Source organism: Notamacropus eugenii, chromosome 5 (assembly GCF_028372415.1).
Source record: "Notamacropus eugenii isolate mMacEug1 chromosome 5, mMacEug1.pri_v2, whole genome shotgun sequence".
Taxonomy (NCBI): Eukaryota; Metazoa; Chordata; class Mammalia; order Diprotodontia; family Macropodidae; genus Notamacropus; species Notamacropus eugenii.
In genome coordinates this window covers 331233578-331253709 of record NC_092876.1, presented here as the reverse complement: position 1 = coordinate 331253709, position 20132 = coordinate 331233578, and the positions used below count along the sequence as shown (strand labels likewise).

The following is a 20132-nucleotide window of genomic DNA, read 5'->3' as shown; positions in this document are numbered from 1 at the left end:
CCTGTGATCTTCTGTATGTATCTCATTTGGTCAAAAACTCTTCCCTTATCCACAGATCTCACAGGCAATTTTTTTCTATGTTCCCTTAATTTGCTTATCATATTGCCATTTATGTCTAAATCATGTATTCATTTTGAACTTATATTGGTATATGGTGTGAGATGTTGATCTATAACTAGTTTCTGCCAGACTACTTTACACTTTTCTCTGCAGTTTTTGTTGAATAGTGAGTTATTGCCTCAAAACAGATCCTTGGGTTATCAAACACGAGGTCAGGGGTGGGGAACCTGCCCAAACTTTACAGAACAAATTCCCTTAATAAAGCGATTTGTTTTGTTAAACTTGAACTCAGTCAAAAGGCCACACACAAGGACTAAGAAGCCAAAAGGCTGCCCAACACTTGCACTAGGTGATCTTGTGCCTAATATTTTTATCAAACATTTTATTTCTTCTTCAGTACCAGATTGTTTTGATTATTACTGTTTTATAGTTTGAAATCTGGTACCGCTAGACCACTTTCTGTCACCTTCCTGATTTTCTTGATCTTTTGTTCCTCCAGATGAATTTTGCTTTTTTCTAGCTCTATAATTCTCTTGTAGTATGATTAGTATGGCACCGAATAAATAAATTAATTTAGGCAGTATTGTCATTTTTATTATATTGGCTCAAAATATCCACGAGCAATTAATGTTTCTCTAATTGTTTAGCTCTGTCTTTATTTGTGTGAAAAGTGTTTCATAATTGTAGTCATAGAGTATGTTCTTTCTGTAGTTATTTTAAATGCATTTTTCTCTTTTTATCCCCTTGTGTTGTGTTTTGTTGGTGTCAAAGCTGTTTATTCTTCTTCTTAACTTTTGGACTAGACTTTTGGTTGGCTTTCTAGGGCTCTGTAGGTGTCATCTGAAAAAAGTAAGTTTTGTTTCCTCACTGCCTATGCTTACTCCTTCAATTTCTTGTTCTTGTCTTACTTCTATAGCTAGCATTTCTTGTACCATACTGAATAGTAATAGTGATGTAGGCAACTTGTTTCAATACCTCATCTTACTTGTAAAGGCTTCTTGTTTATCTCCATTACAAATAATGCTTGCTTTTGATTTGATTTATATTACTTATCATTTCAAGAAAAACTCCATTTATTCCTAGAGTTTTTGAGTGGAACGGGTATTCTGTCCAAAGTTTTTTCTGCTTCTACTTATATAATCATGATTTTTGTTGTTTTTGTTGATATAGTCAACCATATTTATGGTTTTCCTAATATTACAATCCCAGTATAAATCTACTTGGTCATAGTATATGATCTTTGTGATATATTTTATTTAAATTATTTTTGCATGAATATTTATTAGGGAAACTGGTTTGTAGTTTTCTTTTCCTCTAGTTTTGCTCTCCTGGGTTCTGGCAACAAAAATCTTATTTTTGTTTTTCATTTTTTTCTTTTAGAGCTCTCATTTAATCTTTCACCCCTCTTATATTTAATTTGCCTTATATACTCTTGTAGTCTCTGGGCCAAGCTTCATGCTTGGCTGCATTTGTTGTGGAGTTACTCTTTTCTTTTGGGTTTCCCGTTTGGCAGTCTTTGACCAATATTTCTTCATAGGGCTCAATGTCTTCTGTTTATTCAAATTTCACACACTCAGTTCCTTAGTGGGGGTTTTGTTCAAAGGTCAGATTCTCTCTCCTATTATACTCTTGGATAGGATGGCAAGGTCCTTTGTATTTGGTCCTGATAATAATTTCTTGGTCTTCTGCTGCTAGCTTTCTGGTTACATGTTATGTCTGGGTTTGGTGCACTGGCAGGATCCAGTGCCCATCTCAGAGCTTCTGGGACTCCACAAAACAATACAGTAGTTCCACAGTTGCCATCACAAGAAAAATCATCCAGAAACAATCAAAAGGGAAGAGATGAATATTTGTGGTTGGTGATGTTCTACTGATGGGGTATGATAATATCCATATGATAAACCAATAGGCATTGTCTGCATGCATGTATGTATCTGGTAAATGTTGGTAGCCTTCTCAAGACGTGTCACACCTGACAACTATCCATTTCTGTTAATTCATATGGTGACAAATGATATCATGTGGGGGAAAAAAGACAGTAATTGTGGGCAAGAAGATCTTAGGGGCATAAGTGGAACTGATAGAAAGCAGAAGCTTCAGAAGAAAAAGGCAAAATAGGAAAATGAACAAGTGCTTAGTTAAGAAGAATTGGTTCATTTAAAAAGAATGTTCTAAATCATTAATTATATGAGAAATGCAAATCAAAACAACTCTGAAGATTCACTTTATACTTAGCAAACTGGCAAAGTGACTAAGGGGTTGCAGAAAGATGGGTACACTAATTCATTGTAGGTGGAGATAAAAATTGGTACTACCATTCCAAAAAACCATTTAGAGTTATGCAAATAAAGTGACTCCAAGATTCCAGGGTTAAGCATTTACCTCATTGAGGTGAGTGATAAAAATCAAGGTTTTATATACACCAAAGTATTTTTAAGGACACTTTTTGTAGTAGTGAAAAACTTGAAACAAAGTAGATGTCCTCTGATTGGGGAATGGCTAAACAAACTGTGGTAAATGAATATAACAGAATAACAGTGTACTGTAAGAAATGATGAACATGATAAATTCCAAGAAGAATGGAAATGCTAATATGAACTAAAGTTAAATGAAGAGTCAAGGAAGCAATATATAAAATGACACAAACAGAAAGAACAACAACAAAATAATGTTGTGAAATTATAATGCCCAAGCTTGGCCAAAAAGAGGAGATGTAAAAAGACATATCCTCTTGTTCCTTTGCAGAGTGGGGTCTAAGGATATGGAACACTGTAAATAATGTCAGACTTTTGTTTTGCTGGTTTTCTTCCCTCTTATTTTTTCTTTTAAAAAATTTATTGTTATAAGGGATGGTTTCCTGGGAGAGGTTCAAGAAAGGAATGGATATAAGGGGAAAGAGTGATCTAAAAACAAGAGATAACAATAAAATCTATTTATATTAAAAAAAAAAAGTTGGTTCCCAGGGTATGAGAGTGGGATTTAGATGTATGGATCATTGCTTAAGTTACAGGTTCTTAGTCAGGAATAGAATGCATTACAAAAAGGCTAGTAAAAATATTTGCCTGGTGTCTTATGATAAAAAAGGGCTTTAAATTGAAAAACAGGGAGAAGAAAAGGTATTCACATATATCTGCCAAGTTGGATACCCTAAGAAGATACCAGCAGAAGGCTGGAAATTTATGGAAGACAGTATCTGAGAATCAGTACTAAAAAAACCAAAAAACCTATAGTCACAGATGTTTCTATATAAATGTAAAATGTATGGCTAATTAATAAAGATGAACTAGAAACCTTAATGGAAAGAGGTAAATTTGATCTCATACATGTATCCATGAGACTTGTTGGAATGGGACTCCTGACTTGAAAACAGTATATATAAGTATGGGTACTGCTTCCAAGAATATAGATCACAAAACATCCATTTCTTCCCATCCTCTTGGATTATTTTCCACGTCTTTTATAGCTAGCTACCATTTAGCACTGTAAGGTTTGCCAAGGTTTACTTATTGACTCATTTGTTCCTTACGGTAACTGTAAGGTAGGTGCAATTATTATCCCCATTTTACAGATTAAGAAGCTAAGGTTTGGAGGTATAATAATTTTCTAGTCACACTACTAATAAATGCCAGAGGTAAGATTTAAATTCAGATCATCCTAACTCCCATCCTCCATCCACCATACCCTTTAGCTGGCTAACACCCTAAAGAGAAGAGATCCAATGTTCTTAAGTCCTTATGTCCTTTATTATTTTTGTGGGTACCAATGCAACACTCAGGCTCTTTATTATCACTCCCTCTTGCTATGTGTTTGGTGAAACTTATTTCCATTGCTGGCACAATCAACCCAGCTAGACATTAAAATCTAACCACCTCATGTTTTACATGAGGAAATACAAATTAAATAAAGCTAAAATTGGGAAGAATATCTTCTGACTGACACAAAAGACTTTGGTCTACTTCTTGAATTCAGAACCATATTTTTATGTCTTTTCAATGTCTTCCTAGCTTCTTTTGCATAAAAGTCCCTGAATATCAAGACTTGATTTGAATCACATTTTTATAGATTTTTCTCTATTTTTTCATTCTGTGCAACCATCTTCACGGCTGTACTTATGAACATTGTAAGATGATGACCAGGTATCACATGAAATGATCTTGCCTCTTGGTATTACTTGATGAAACCACTCAAACATTCCTTTTGTCTCTCCAAAGAGAATTCGTGTCTCATCCTTTAATTTATTTGTAACTTTTAAAAAATCTGTCTTCATTTCATTTACAGTTACATTAATGTAGTTCAATTATTCTATTAGTGTATTAACTTTTGAGTTATTGGAAAAATCCTCACAGAGTACCAACAAATAAATTATTTGTATATTATCTTAAAAAATTCTAATTCTTAGTATTGACTGTGGCTTGTTCTATAAACAGTCTTTAATTGTTACCATTAGTGTGGCAACAGAAAGTGATCAGATAAGACCAAGAGGCATATAGATAATTATTTCATGGGTCACCATGGCAAATTCATCTCCTAGTTTACAGCCTGCTGGTTATAAGCAAGCTTTAAGAGGCTTAGTACTTTGGTAGGTTGAGTCTTTGAATAGAAGATGCAGTCTGTCAAGGCACAAGCCTTAAACTTGTCCTTATGGTTGCTTTTTTAAAAAGAATACTGTCTAATCAGTTCACTAATTCCTCTCTTTATAGTCATTTCTCTGTGCTTTCAAAATCATACTGCATTGTGTGCTGCTCTGTTTCAGGTACTCTTCCTAACTTCATTTTTGAAGTGTCATTTCCATTTTCTTTTAAAGTACATGGAAACACTGAGATGACTGAATCCAAATGTAGTGGTTCTAACTGTTATAGATGATGTAAACAGATTGTCATAAAAATGCTGATAGACTTTCTATTTTTTCATTCATTTGTTTTTCTCCTAGAAATGGCTGTAGAATGGTCTAACTTATTCAGTTTCATGTCTTGATTTCTGAAGTAATTTTATCCTCTAATTTTCTTGTTTTACAAGATGATGCTACTCAGTAACCTCTTAATATCTTTCCTCCATAACAATTACAAAGGAACTTACATTCCAAATAGGTATAACCTTACGTAACATGCCTCTGAGCTGTGATAAGGAGATAAGTATTTTCTGAATGAGTGAGTTTTTTAAGATCCACTAGAAATTTATATGATCTAATTTCACCTGGGCCCTCAGCCAGTCAATAAACATTCATTAAGATTCTACCATGTGCCAGGCACTATGCTAAGCACTGCGGATACAAAAAAGAGCAAAAAATAGTTCCCTATTCTCAATAAATTCAATGAGAAAGGTAACATGCAAACAACTACGTAAAGGATAAATTGGGAAGGCACTAGCATTAAGGGGGAATCAGAAATAGCTTCTCTTATAAGGTGGAATTTTGACTGAAACTTTTTAAAGGAAGCCAGGAGGCTGAGATGCAGGGGTAGAAAATTCCAAAAATGGGGGACAGCCTGTGAAGATGGCCCAGTCAGGAGATGGGGTACAGGAGATTGAGTTATAGCAAGGAGGTCAGTGTTACTGTATCAAAAAGCACATTGAGGCAGAAAACTGTAAGAAGACTGGAAAAGGGAGGGAGGGAGGGACCAGGTTATGAAAGGCTTTGAATGCCAAAAGGATCTTATATTTTATCCTGGAGGTGACAGGGAACCACTACAATTGACTGGATAGGTAAGGTGAGAAGGTCAGTTCTGAGTTTTAACATGTTTACTTTGATAGATGAGTAGAAGATGGACTGGAGAAAATAATTTGAGGCAGGGAACCCAATCAGTAGGGACTACTGTTGTCTGTGTGTGTTCGTCCTTCGTTGCCAAAGACCACGCCATCAGAGAAATGATGACATGACTTGCACTTGACTTTGTTTTGAGTGAGGGAGGGCTGTGCAGGTTACCAGTCTCACTTCTCCTCCAAAGCCATCTGAGTCCAGTGACCAGATATTCATCAGAATGACTGGAGATGACCCAGGATGAGTACACTGGGGTTAAGTGACTTGCCCAAGGTCATACAGGTAGTGAGTGTCAAGTGTCTGAGGTGACATTTGAACTCAGGTCCTCCTGATTCTTACACTGGTGCTCTATGCATTGCACCACCTAGCTGCCCCCCAGAGGTTTAAAGACTGTTGTCTAGGCATGAGTGGATGGGGCCAGCAGGAAGGTGATGACAATGATAGAGGAGAGAAAGGGCCATATTCAAGAAATGTTACAAATGTGAAATCAACCAGTCTTGACAACAGACTGGATTTGGAGGATGAGAGACAGTGAGAAGCTGAGGATAACATCTAGGTTGTAAGCCTGGGGAACTGGGAGAATGGTGGTACCCTCAACAGTAACAGGGAAGTTTGAAGGGGAATGAGGTTTGGGGAAAAGATAATGAGCTCAGTTTTGGAAAGGGTGAGTTTATAATATCGAGAGAATATGCAGTCTGAGATATCTAGTTGGCAGCTGGAGATGAAAGTTTAGCGCTAGATAGGAGTTACCAGTAGAGAGATGATAGCTAAATCTATAGGAGATGAGGCGATTCCCCAAGTGAACTAATGTACAGAGAAGATGTGGGACATCTGTGGTTAGCATGCATGACATGGATGAAGACCTAGCAAAGGAAACTAAGAAGAAGCTTTTACATAGGTAGTAGGCGAAGTAGCCGGAAGACAAGAAGAAACTGAAGATAAGTGAGAGACTGGGGATTAGAGAAAGGACAATTTGCTAGAGAAGATGAAATTGAATGCGTAGGTTTGCTTCAGCAAAGAGATGGGCTACATCTTCAGGAGAAACAGGGGTGAAGGTAGAGATAGTGTGTGTGTGTGTTCGTCCTTCGTTGCTGAAGAAGACCATGCCATCAGAGAAATAATGACATGACTTGCATTTGACTTCGTTTTGAGCGAGGGAGGGCTGTGCAGGTCACCAGCCTCACTTCTCCTCCAGAGCCATCTGAATCAGTGACCACATATTCATCAGGATGACTGGAGATGACCCAGGATGAGGCAACTGGGGTTAAGTGACTTGCCCAAGGTCACACAGCTAGTGAGTGTCATGTATCTGAGGTGAGATTTGAACTCAGGTCCTCCTGTCTCCTGCACTGGTGCTCTATCTGCTGCACCACCTAGCTTCCCTGGAGGTAGTGACAGAAGGCAATTGGAAGGTATGAGACAATGGTGAGGGAAAAAGGTAAAGTTTTTAGTAAATGGCCTCCATTCTTTCAGTGAAATAAGAGGCATTCTTAACAAGGAGAGTGTTGGTGGGGGAGCCATGGGAAGTTTGAGGAGGAATGGAAAGGTTTGGAAAAGCTGCTGTGTGGCAAGCTGGACAGAGAGCTAATTAGGGATTGCCCTACTGTAGTGAGGGCCTAGTTGAGATTATGCAACATATCTGTACTGGATTTATTCAGCACATTTTCATGATTCTGTTTAACTTCACTCAGCAACATGTGTGCAGGAGAAAAGGTGTCAGATAGTGCAAATAATCCAGGGCTACAGCTTGGCAGAGCAAGACTGGCAATTGCACAAGGGGCAAAGGATTCAAGACAAGAGGACAGTGTAGAGATGAATTATGTAGAGGTTTATTAAAGGATCAAGATGAGGAAGTGGGAAGTATAGCCAGTACACAGGCAATAATCTGGGAAAGAACTAAAGGGTCAAGGGATTGGAGCTTACGGTGAGGACAAAGAATAGGATTTGGGATTGCAAGGCAGAGGGAAAGGTGGAATGATAATAGATTGTGGTAAGATATAGGAATTTCAGAGTTCATGAACACTGAAGTGGGACATCTCTTGAGTGACAGCAAAATCAAGGGTATGACCATCTCTGTATGTAGTTGAAGTGGGATAGAAGGGGAGATAAAGCTATCTGAGGGATTAATATACATGGTGAAGTCCCCTAAAACAGGAAAGAACTGGCGAGGGGAGAAATGTGAATTAGGTACTCAACTCATTGAGGAGAGGGGAGTGTTCTGAAGGTTGGCAGACAAAAGCTACCAGTTTTTACTGGGTGGTAGATATGGAATGAGTGAAGCTCAAAAGGAGCAGAAGTTACTGAGTGATGGTGGCAGAGGGTAAGTAAGCTCAGGAGTTGTACTGGGGAACAAGGAATATTCCAATTTCCTTCCTCTACCAGTGAGTTAGAGGGAATAAGTGAAAGTGGTGCCAGTGCTGGAAAGGGTGGCCAGAAGGCTGTATGTTAAGGAGAAAGGCAGGTCTCAGTGAGAGTCAGAAGATGGAATGAGTGGGAAAGGAAAAGATTTAAGATTATATCAAGTTTATTACCTATAGAACAAGCATTTCAGAGAGTAGAGTGGAAGGGGTGGGTAGCCTTAGAGTATAACACTGACTAGGAGTGAGGGGGTTGGGTTAAGGGCAGTGGAGATGGAGGATAGGTTTATTCTATTGGTACACAATTGATATTCAGGATCACTGGGATGGGGTTGGAGTATGACCTGTTTGTTATTCACAGAACAATAAGTTGAGGTGGATTATTAACATTCCCAGGGGATTGGCTTCAATGTAGCAAATATTCCCTTAAGCTTGGCCCTTATTTATCTGGCTTTTAAATTCTCTTTTCACAAATTAAAAAGGAACTGATAGGATAAATGCTATTATAATTAAAGGAAGAAGAATGTTTCTGTAATAAACAAGAGAAACTGAAGGTTGCCCTTATAGGACCAGCACTAGGGGGCACTGGAGCAAAATAAACTGAACATGACCTGTGAGAAAAAAAATACATTTTAACTTTCTGGCAATTATGAGATAGAAAATATTTATTTGTAATACCCGCTGAATTTAACCTCAAAAGAAATATCTAATTTTGTCTCTGTCATATAGACCAACTGCGTTTTGATTTCTTTTTAGGGTTTGAAATAGAGCTATCTTTAATGTACAAAAGCACTTTTGAGTGATAGAGACTTAAATTTTAACTTTCAATCCATGGTTATATGGAAAAGTCAGAGTTAGAGGTGATCATAAAAGACGAAAACAGCTAAATTTTATATGGTAGCATAGTGAGCTCCCAGCCAAAAACTTACCCTAATTGATCTGCAAGCTATATCAGACCCTTGATCAGGAAATCTATGAAAAGATCACAGTGAATAATTTTTCCAGGAAGACAGAGAGATCTGCAGACTTTAGGGACTGGTCTGGACAGAAGCAGCCACACTGAGTATTCCAGCGCCCAGGGAGAGGCCGTGCCCAAGGGTGAGAGGAGGTTCTAGATCCATAATGGGGATGCTGGCCCTATAAGAGCACCTTCAGTTTCTCTTGTCTATAATGGAAAATATGTAGGTTCCTTTAATAATAGTAATTATTCCTCTCAGTTTCTTTCTGATTTCATGAGAACCATGATTCCAGAGAACTAAAGATGAAACATGCTACCCACCTCCTGATAGAGAGGTGCAGAACAGAGCGTTGGGGGTCACCCATGATAAGCGAGTGTGACTTAGATGAAGAACCAGCAAAGAAGACTGAGAAGGAGTGATTAGACAGGTAGAAGAACCAGGAGTGAGCAGTGTCACAAAAACCTAGAGGGAAGAGAGTATTCAGGAAGAGAAAGTGATCAACAGTGTCAAATGCACCAGAGAGGTCTAGAAGGATGGAGATTAAGAAAAGGCCATTAGATTTGATATTTAAGAGATCACTGGTAACTGTGGAGAGAGAAGTTTCAGTGGAATGATGAGGCTGTCAGAAGTCAGATTGCAGAGAATTAAGAAGAGAGGGAGAGGAGAGGAAGGGGAAGTGATTTTAGACAGCTTTCAAGGAATTTAGTTGCACTAGGCAGGAGAAATATAGGATGAGAGCTAACAGCAATGGGAAGATCAAGTGAGGATTTTTGTGAAGACACAGGTATGTTTGTATGTAAGGAGAGAATGAAGATAGAGAGTAACATAAAATGAAATTAGGAGAACTATGCTGAAAAAGACAAGGCAGGGGATCAAAGGGTTGGCCTTTGTAAGGAAAAAGGCTCCCTCTTTATCAGAGAGAGGAATAAAGGATGAAAAATGGAGGAAAACAGCTGAATGATGCAAAGTGAGGGGAGAGGAGAACTCTTGGCAAATGGCCTCAATTTTAAAAACAGAAGGAGGAGGCAGCATTCTCAGTTGAAAGAGCAGATAGAGGGGGTGCTAGAGGAGGCTGACATTAAGAAAGAAGGTCTGGAATAGCCACTGTAGACTGAATTCAGTAGTTATTGATCATGATGGAATGAATACAATGCAAATACTTCTTTAAGATGGATAGCATTTAAACAGCAAGAAAAGTCACCGAATGACATTCACTTTGATCATGCAATTTCACTGCTGGGTATAGTAACCTTGGATTTTTTATTTTATTTTACTGTTTTCATGGTTTATATTTTCCTCAAGGTTCTACTTGCTACAATCTTCATAAAGTCACACAGCTCTTTCCTGGGTTTCTTAAGTCCTCATTTATTGCTTTTTATTATATTTCTTGCAGTATTTATCATATTCACAAACACAATTTGTTCAGCCATTCCCCAATTAATGAACATACATTTTGTTTTGTTTTTGCTACCATAAAAAGGACCATTACAAAAAATGCTAGTATGTGAGGCTGTTTTTTTCTAGATATATGCCCAGTAGTGGAACTGCATAATTAAAATGAAATGTAGTTAGTTATTTTGTAATATACCAAGCCCTCAAAGAATAGTGAAACAAAATCAAATTACAAGGCAACCGGATAATATATTGAGCATTTTAGAATGTCTCTCATCTCTCTGCAGAGAAAGAGATATATTTCATTATGTGTTCTCTAGTAAAGAGAGTAGTCTTTGCAATTAGTCAGAGATTATGCCTATAAAAACATCTATCAAAATAATTAAAAAGATGTATATTTATATGAATACACACATATAAATAAATATAAAATTGTGTGTCCTGAGGTTTTCAGATTTTTTAAGATTATCACATACAACCTGAACCTATCAAAGTTGGTCACAATACAAGAAAATAACCTAAAGATGAAAAGTCACTGAATAGAGGAAAAACAAGCGATAGATCAAGTTATCAGTACAATGCTTTATAATATGAACAGTCATGTAGCATGGAATGGAATTTAACTCAAATCATAAGGCTGGCATCAAATGAAAAAACCTGAGTTCTATAATGACTAAAATGTTGTAATATATTGCTTTTACAAAGGAAATAAACGGCAGTGACAAACTATAATGATTCATTCAGTTATTCTCTAGGTAACAGGAAATGTCAAATGATGAGAGGAAAGACTGTTTATAATTTCTTTCTCCATGGAGGTAATGGAGAGGCTGGAGGAAGAGAAGGCAAATTTTCACTGAAGGAAAAAATAAAATTTAATTTAAAAAAATTTTTATTTTAAGGGTTAATTAACAGAAATAGCCTGAAGGATTAAAGAAAATATCTATACATGACCACATTTTAGCTTCGGAAAACAAATGTGGAAAAACTTTGTCAACTTAGCTTATATTAATACAATTTACTACTGACAGATATTCATAATCTTTAAAAAAAAACAAACTAGGTGAAATATTTATCCTGGATTTACTTCAGATCATGGTGATTAATAAAGAAAGTTAAGGAAGCAAAGAAGACTACCAAGAAACAGGAAAATCATGATTAAAACAACTGTCACATAAAACTTCCATTAGATTAAGTGAAGATTTTGTGCATCCCTGGGCAAAGTGAGATGTTAGAATAAAATGCTTATAGACAAAATATAAACTTAGCTATGTTACTCTCGTATCTTTGATGATTCTACATCAAAGCTCTTATGTCACAAATTTAAAGGGTAATATTAGAAATTACGTTAAAGGCACTGTAAAACTACTTTTGAGACAAATAAGTTTGAGTATATTTATTTATTAAATGGATATTTTAAAAAGGAAAACTATTACTAAAACAGAAAAAAGCCTATTATACCAAAATATTACTATATAAATCTAGCTTAAAAAATTTCAATAACTGTTCAAATTCTTGGAATTACCACACTGTTAACCAGAAAGAAAAAAGTAAAAACAATTAAGTCATATTTTTCTTTTAAAATTAATCTGCTGAAAAGGAACGAGTGTTAAGATTTTGGTAAGAAAGACTATATGAATTCTCTTCATTAGCTATGGATTAATGGACTGTTAAGGCTGTGAGAAGATATTTTAGTAGTATGGCATACTGTTATTTTTGGGGTAGTTTATCTTTCTTCTTTTAGGACTTTAATGCCTAATTTGTACTGCATATTTATTATTGTACTATTATCTGTCAATGCATAGATTAATTTAGCTTCATTTTGTGAGCAAATGTTCTTAAGGAAATTCATTAAACACACTTTGATAGGATAAAGCAATCTTTTTTTCATGTTTTGTATTTCATTTCTAGAGAAACTCTTACTTACTTTAGAAGGAGAGCCATCAGTAATTTTCACCAACTGCCAGAGAATTGAGTAATGGGAACACTGAAGTGCCTGAACTACTATCTGTAACAAAAGGGAAAAAAGTTAAGCTTAACTAATGAAAAGAAAACACAGCAACAATAATTTTAATTTATACAATACTAGAATGGTATTACGTTCCTTTATTATCTAGTTGGATGACAAAAATTCCAAGTAATAAGCTATAATTAAATTAGTGACAGATAATCTTTAAGGATATTTGGCTAAAAACAAGAATGATTTTTTTAAAGCCTAATCAGAGGAACAAGTCCAAGTAACACCATACTTTAAAGGGACCAATGTTGTTATTCGAAAGAAATGTCTATACGACATATGAACAGTAATGAGTTTGAATAAAATAAAAGAATCTGGGGGAAAAGTCAATAATTAGGTGTGATGCAAGAGGAACTGGATCAATTTTTGGTTTGTTTTACTTTACTAATTATCTAGTACTGTGATTCTTAAAAATTTTTAAGCTGCGGATAATTTTGGTAGGACAAAAGTTTCCATGAATATACACAAACGCTCAAAATATCTCACTGAAATGGATCAGATCAATGTTGTTCCTTTTGATGAAATACCAATTGAGACCACAGTTTTATTAAAAATATATTAATAAACACATTAGAAAAGAAAATACTACTTTATCAACAAAAAGGATATTCACAGACTACTTGTGGTCTTAGGATCAGCATTTGGGATCTTATAAAAAATATAAATCACAGAACCAAAATGAGACATATGACAAATACCAGAAAGCAAGACATTTAAGACATTTTATAAATAATCTGGTGATGCTGGAAAAAAGGTGAGAATAATTTCTACTGAATTTGGAAAAATGAAAGTTAATAAATATCTGGAAAAGTAATCACTAAAAATTTTACTGAATGGCAATAAGATACCTAGAAAGCAATAATGTTTAAAGTTTTCATTTTCTTTTCTTTTTCTTCCCTCCCCATTATTGAATTATTTTTAGTCACAATCTGAGCTGAACTGTACCTATTCTGTTCTTTGCTCCTATAGTTTTAGCTCTTTCTATTTCATATGTTTCTTCACTCTCCATTCAAATTTTACACAGAAACTACTACCTTCTTTACTCTGTGTTGCTCTCAACGCAAAATTTTTCTTCTTGATCTTTACCCGAGTAATTCTGTTGCATTATATATTTAAATAATTTTCTAATAATATTCTCTAGGTAACAGGAAATGTCATTTTCTAATAAGAATTTGTAAGTCATACTTTTTATTTATTCCCAGTTTCTTCTAATTCTCTCTCCAAAGACGTGTGTGTGTGTGTGTGTGTGTGTGTGTGTGTGTGTGTGTGTGTGTAAGTAGCAGCAAAGTCCAACAATTAAAGTTCATGCACATTACTCACGGGGACTGTTTATTCCTCATCGTTTCACTAAAAGCTTATTTATATTTATTCAGACCCAGCTATAACAAATGTGGTTATTTATTTTCCGGTTCACAGTACAGTTGAAGCAACTAGAGGAAAAGAAGGGACCTGACAAAGTAGGCACTGTTAATAAAGACATGGTACTTGATAGTTAAGAGAGTTAAGATAAAGTACTATAAAAAGCAAGCATCAGAACTCAAAAATCAGGGGAATCTACGCCCATGCAGCAAAGAGCCAAATAGACATTTATGTCAACAATTTAAGGTTTAAACATGTTTGTTATATACATAATCTAGAGTTTAGAAACTATTTATGTTCCAAAAGTTTACTTTTAAGTCAGTTTTTTGAAACTTGGAATGGAATACTTCATAAGTAAGTTATAAATTGCTGCTTCCCAGGAAACAAAACCCATTATTAACTGAAAGTACAGTATTAATATTTGAACTATATAGAATCACAATTTATAGTGCTGCTTCTAAGAGAAATTTATTCTAACTTTCCAAGTAGGGATACCAGGAATATCTCTCTTCTTTCAGAGGTAGCAGGTCCCTCAAGAGGATGATCAAGGCAAGGTAAATATTTCTGAGTATCAGTAACTATATTTTCATAAGTTAAGGCACATCTTCAAAATGGGCCATGAGAGAATTCTCCAGGACAATAATGACCCCATGATGTTCTGAATTGGGAAACACACAAGAGTTCTTGACTTGTATTTCCAAGCTGCATTTTTTTTTTCTTATAGAGAAGTATATTGATGAGGTCAATTTGTAAACAGAGGGGTGATGTGAGGATAATTTCTGGGGTGCCAACAGAGAAGCTTCTTATAGAAGGGAACATGCTGCCATGATCTTTAGCACAATTCATACTATGGTTAATGCTAGTTCACCCCAGCTTTTCACAACAGCAAGGTAGAAAAGACATCCGTTGAAAAACACTTGTCCATCAGAGTCACAATAGGGGTCATATTCTAAAGTGCAGAAGGTTTATTCTTCAGGCATTGAACACATTTTCAATACTGTCGCTTTATGATCCTTAAATCTTTTTCCAAATTAGAGGCAGCGAGTAAACATTCATTGTGTCAAGTTATCTGACCAGTACTCCAGATTGGTTGATAGTCCTTCTGACAGTATATAATAGGGGAGAGCCTGTGACAGTTGACTTCTATGTTTTTTACCTGATTATCTACTACTGGATTAGATCAAGTTGATATTGGGACAGAGAGAAGGCAGAGCTCCTCAGTTCTGTTGTTTGGTCCCCATCTTGATTTCTCAACAACACAAAGAGGCCAGATAGGTGCTACTAGGGCCAGGAAGGGTAGAGTTGATATCTCATGGTGATGGTGGCCAATGATGGCAATCAATGTCTAAGGTGTTAGTCTGAGTATTAATAAATAGGAAACTGTGCTTAATTAAAGAATACAGGAGGGGGCGGAGCCAAGATGGCGTAGTAGAAAGACGCACATACACATAGCTCCGAACCCACAACCCATAGAACAACTACAAAGAAGTAACTCACGGCGAATTCTGCACCCAGAGGCCACAGAACATTGGAGCGAGGGAGATTTCTGTTCCGGAGAGACCTGCAAACCTCTCGTAAAAGGTCCTTCGTGCTGCGGACTGGGCGCCGGGACTGGGAGCTGAGTACAGCCCTGCCGTGGCCGCGGCACCGAGAGGAACAGATCCGAGCGGGCTTCAGGGACGGGATCTCCAGCGGCCGCACAAGTACCTCCACCCACAGGTGACGGGGGTCGGTGAGAGAGTCCCTTTGGCGGGTCAAGGGGGGAGTGGGGTGCCCCCATGGCTCGGGCCCCCTCGGGAGACAGAAGCTGAGGGGCAGCGGCAGACCAGGGCTCTCCAAGCAGGCAGGAGCCTGGATCCATTGTTGAAGGTCTGTGCATAAACTCCCTGAGGGAACTGAGCCTGAGAGGCAGCCCTGCCCTCACCTGAGCATCTGAATTTAATCTCACACTGAATAGCAGCCCTGCCCCTGCCCAAAGCCCTGAGGCTGGAAGCAGCATTTGAATCTCAGACCCCAAACACTGGCTGGGAGGATCTGGAGGTGAGGTGGGTGTGAGGAAAATATTCAGAGGTCAAGTCACTGGCTGGGAAAATGCCCAGAAAAGGGAAAAGAAATAAGACTATAGAAGGTTACTTTCTTGGTGAACAGGCATTTCCTCCCTTCCTTTCTGATGAGGAAGAACAATGCTTACCATCAGGCAAAGACACAGAAATCAAGGCTTCTGTGTCCCAGCCCACTCAATGGGCTCAGGCCATGGAAGAGCTCAAAAAGAATACAGGATAGTACAAAGGATATTAAAAGTTATTTACCAAAAATGGTTTAAAAAAGATGTAATTAAAAAATAAAAGTTTCAGTACATGGAATTCCAAACTTCTTGATAGTATTAGATAAAGTATTACTAGACTTTTACTTTTTAGGATAAATTTCAAATATGAATTTCTTTTGGCTTTCATACATTTCACTTTCAACAACTATTGAAAAGACTAAAATTCTCTTTTATGATAAACATTCTCTATGACTTCTAATAAACGAGATATAATGTAGATACTATAAACACAAGAAATGACAATCTAGTTAAAGGTATAAATTTATAAAAATTTATATACATAAATTTTACATACATATAAATATATAACTATAAAGGTATATGTAATATATATAAATGTATAAAGTATAAAGGTATAAATTTGAATTTTTATTGTCATATTACTAATCCCAAAATCTGTGATTTCCTCAGGGTGGATGCTATTTCTACTAAGGCAGATTCCCTCTCTTCTATCACTCTTGATGGGAAGAATGGTAGTTATCAATTGCAGTGAACAAAAAAAAATCATCGCCTAGTGTGTAAACTTCTGGTGAGGAACCTGTGTGTTTTTTTTAACCTAGGATTGTCCCTATATGACAAAATATTGGTGGGCTTATACTTAAAGTTTTTCTCTCTTGTTGTACAAGACTTTCTTGAGGCTACAATAGCCTTCAAGAACCTAAGGTCACCTCCTTGACATGTGGTTTCATGAGAAGAAAAATAGTCTAATAGTGATTATACTGTTAGGTGGGCAAAAATATCAAAAGGAGGGAAATATTAAGTGATTATGAGCCATACTCATTTGTAAAATTGTTTGCATAAGAGAAAAACTGTTAAAGCTTAAAGGATGGTGAAAAAGGAGGAAGAAGTTAAAGATATATACATATGATGGTTAAACTTTTGCACATGATTAACATCTTAAGATGAAGGAGAGGGCACAGCTTCTGCTTTCCTGAACTGGAAGTCACAGAATGACCCCTTTTTGAAAGAGGGCTTGATTAGGAATTAGTAACCATGTTACTTTGGGAAATTAATTTAACCTCTTTGAACTCAAATTTACTCACCTCTAAAATTGGAGGGTTGGCATAGATTATGTCTAAAAGTCCTTTTTGAGCTCTGAAATTCCAGGATTTTTATTTGCTAACTTAAAAAAATTCAACAAATACTTTGTTGGGGAGGGGAAGGAGAAAAAGCATAATTTTCTTCAGGGGTGCTGGCATTTTTATTAGACAAAATATATTTATCTTTGTCTTGATCCTTTTCTCCATTACTGATTTTTAAACTATCCTTTTGACCTTCTAACAGTCCCAATCAGGATTAATATTCTCTAAAGCATACTAGTTTAATGCACAAACCAAACATTAAGTTGTTACTTAATTTTGCCATAGTCTAATATGGGCAATAATGAGTTAACAGGGTTAAGTATAATATATACAAAATCAAGATGAAATTCTGTTTAGAACAACCACTAATATTTTGTGGATGGAATCAGTCATCAATATATTACAAAAGAAGAAATTTTAAGGCCATGACTAAGCAACCCTCAAATTGGATTTGGCAGTGCTTGCTCACAATTTATATAAGTAGCATGTTGTACTTTTCTTGTTAATAAAAAGGGAAATTGATCAAAATGATATTTATCAACTAGTCACTTTCATGTCTCCGAAGGATAAAAATCTTTCCTGCAAAACTTATTTAAGGATATGATGAGAAAAAGTATTTATAAAATCCAAGCTTAGCTGAGTTTTCTATCTGCCTTGGGTCAAGCACAATGCTCTGCACAGAGAAGATGTTTAATAAGTGCATAGTGAACTGACCAAAAATTAAGAGATTCATTATACTTATTAAGCAGTATGCCACAATGTCAACACCTCATTGTTCTATAATTTTTTCACTTCTGTTCTTATCTCCCAACTGCAGTGCAAGCTTCATGAAACTTGAAAGGACAAATTATATTTTGTACAATCTTTTTTTTGCATGTTTTGTATTTCATTGATCTGCTCATATTAGCTGCCTAATGAATACCCATACTTTTCTTTATCCTTAATTAAAATATTTCTTGATGTTAATAAAACATGTCTGAATTAACAGTGTACACAGTGCACACTCAAGGAGAATTATCTTTATTCAGAATTTTTTAGTGGTGAAAAAAGACAGTTGCTCCAAATTAGTGTACTGTAGACAGTAAAAAAATAGACCCAAAACAATGTAATGAGTGACATCAGGAATGTACTGCAATAAAGACTTTAAAGAAATTTCAAGCTATGTATTTTAGTAGAAAAAAGAAAAAGCATTGGTGCATGTGATGATTCTAGTAAAACAAATAAATGACTTAGGAAACTTGTTAGTTCTGATATTAAGTCCCAACCAATAAAACTGTTAGTAGTATTAGAAATTGTGAAAACAGATCATAAATTCAACCTGCTAATTGAATTGCTGAGAGCATAATCAAAGATAAATCCTGGATCCTTGAATAACTGCATGGTGTTGTTCTAGTATAACCCACTATAATAATAAGTTATGATGGACATAGCAAAATTTCTTAATGATCCATGGTTAAATTCAGAACGGTGTATCCTTTAATTTTTCAATACTTTAGACCTAAGGCTTTATTGTAAATAAAAAAAGCAGAGATTTCACAGGATGAGATATTCCAAGTTAGTGGGGGTTGTTTTAAATCAAGATTTAATTTGCATAATACTAGCATACAGGATAAAATAGTGACTTTTCTAATAAGTTACTTGGTTTTATTGAAGAGGGAAGATACTGTTCCAAGTATGTTTGTAATATTTATGTGATAATAAATAATCTCTACAAAGACTTACACAGTTAAAGAGGAGAAATCAATACTTATTGACAACTTATCTCCCAAAATCACACTTTTTTCTTTTCAGTATAATACCATAGGTGTACCTTATTTACTCATTAAAGGCTTTTCGCCTCAAGTAAAACTTTGTTCAGATGATCGGATCAACAAGGAAGACAGCTTTTATGGTAAAGAGTTAAATGTACCTTAGTATTTTAAATGTAATAAAAATATGTGGAGCATCTTGGTACCAGGTAAAGGAATTCAGCCTTGGAGCAATTTGGAGGAAATTGTGCCCTCAATTTGTGGCTGGTTTTTATGGCTTTGAAAATCTTTCTAAGAGGTTCCCACAACACAAAAAATTTTACCCAAAGAATATGAGGTAGCACACCTTTAGATGTATTTGTAATAAACTACTACAATCTTCTAACCAGTAACTCCAAGTGGAAAAGAAAATGAATAAGAGAATGAGATTCTAAATTATCTCCTAAAAACCATTTGTAAAACCTTCAGATACTTAGATGTTACACTGAATATCTTTTAAAGGAATAAAATGTAGAACTCTAATCAGTGAAATGTTTCTGAATGTCACTGCTTTCTACGAGAAAAAAAAAATCTATAGAAATCAGCCTGAATTATTAAAAATCAACAAAAATAATTACATAAATTCTAAGTAGGGAAATAACATTGGTTTAAATGTCTAATGCTTGTTACAGTCATTTGATAAATACTATGTGTGTACTGGGGTGAGTGGGAAGGGTGGGATGCAGCATGGTATAATAAAGGTGGCATCTGAATCAGGAAGATCTGGGTTCAAGGTCTTACGTTTGATAACATACTGACTTATGTGACTAGATAAATCACTTAGCTTTTCAATGCTATAAGAAATTCTATAAAGATTATAATTTGAAAAAAAAAGTGTCAACCTGTCACACACACACACACACACATACACCCGCCCATTTATAAAGTGGAGGGTTATTGATAGCTCAGGAGAAGAAAGTGATGTTGGTGACCTTGCACAGACCTCCCTCACTCAAATCAAAGTCAACTGCAAGTCAGGTCATCATCTTGATGTCATGAACTCTTCGAGAATGAAAAACAAACACAAGACAGAGGGGGAGG

The 20132-nt window shown here is 35.9% G+C and overlaps 1 protein-coding gene across 4 annotated transcripts in view; it reads right to left on the bottom strand.

The window, feature by feature from the left end:
- STAG1 (STAG1 cohesin complex component) overlaps positions 1–20132 on the bottom strand; it is a 377001-nt gene that overhangs the window by 36319 nt on the left and 320550 nt on the right. For all 4 annotated transcript variants that reach the window (XM_072613576.1, XM_072613574.1, XM_072613577.1 and 1 more), the window contains one exon: positions 12448–12528. In XM_072613576.1, coding sequence (XP_072469677.1) covers positions 12448–12528 — 81 coding nt within the window. The remainder of the gene's footprint in view (positions 1–12447; positions 12529–20132) is intronic.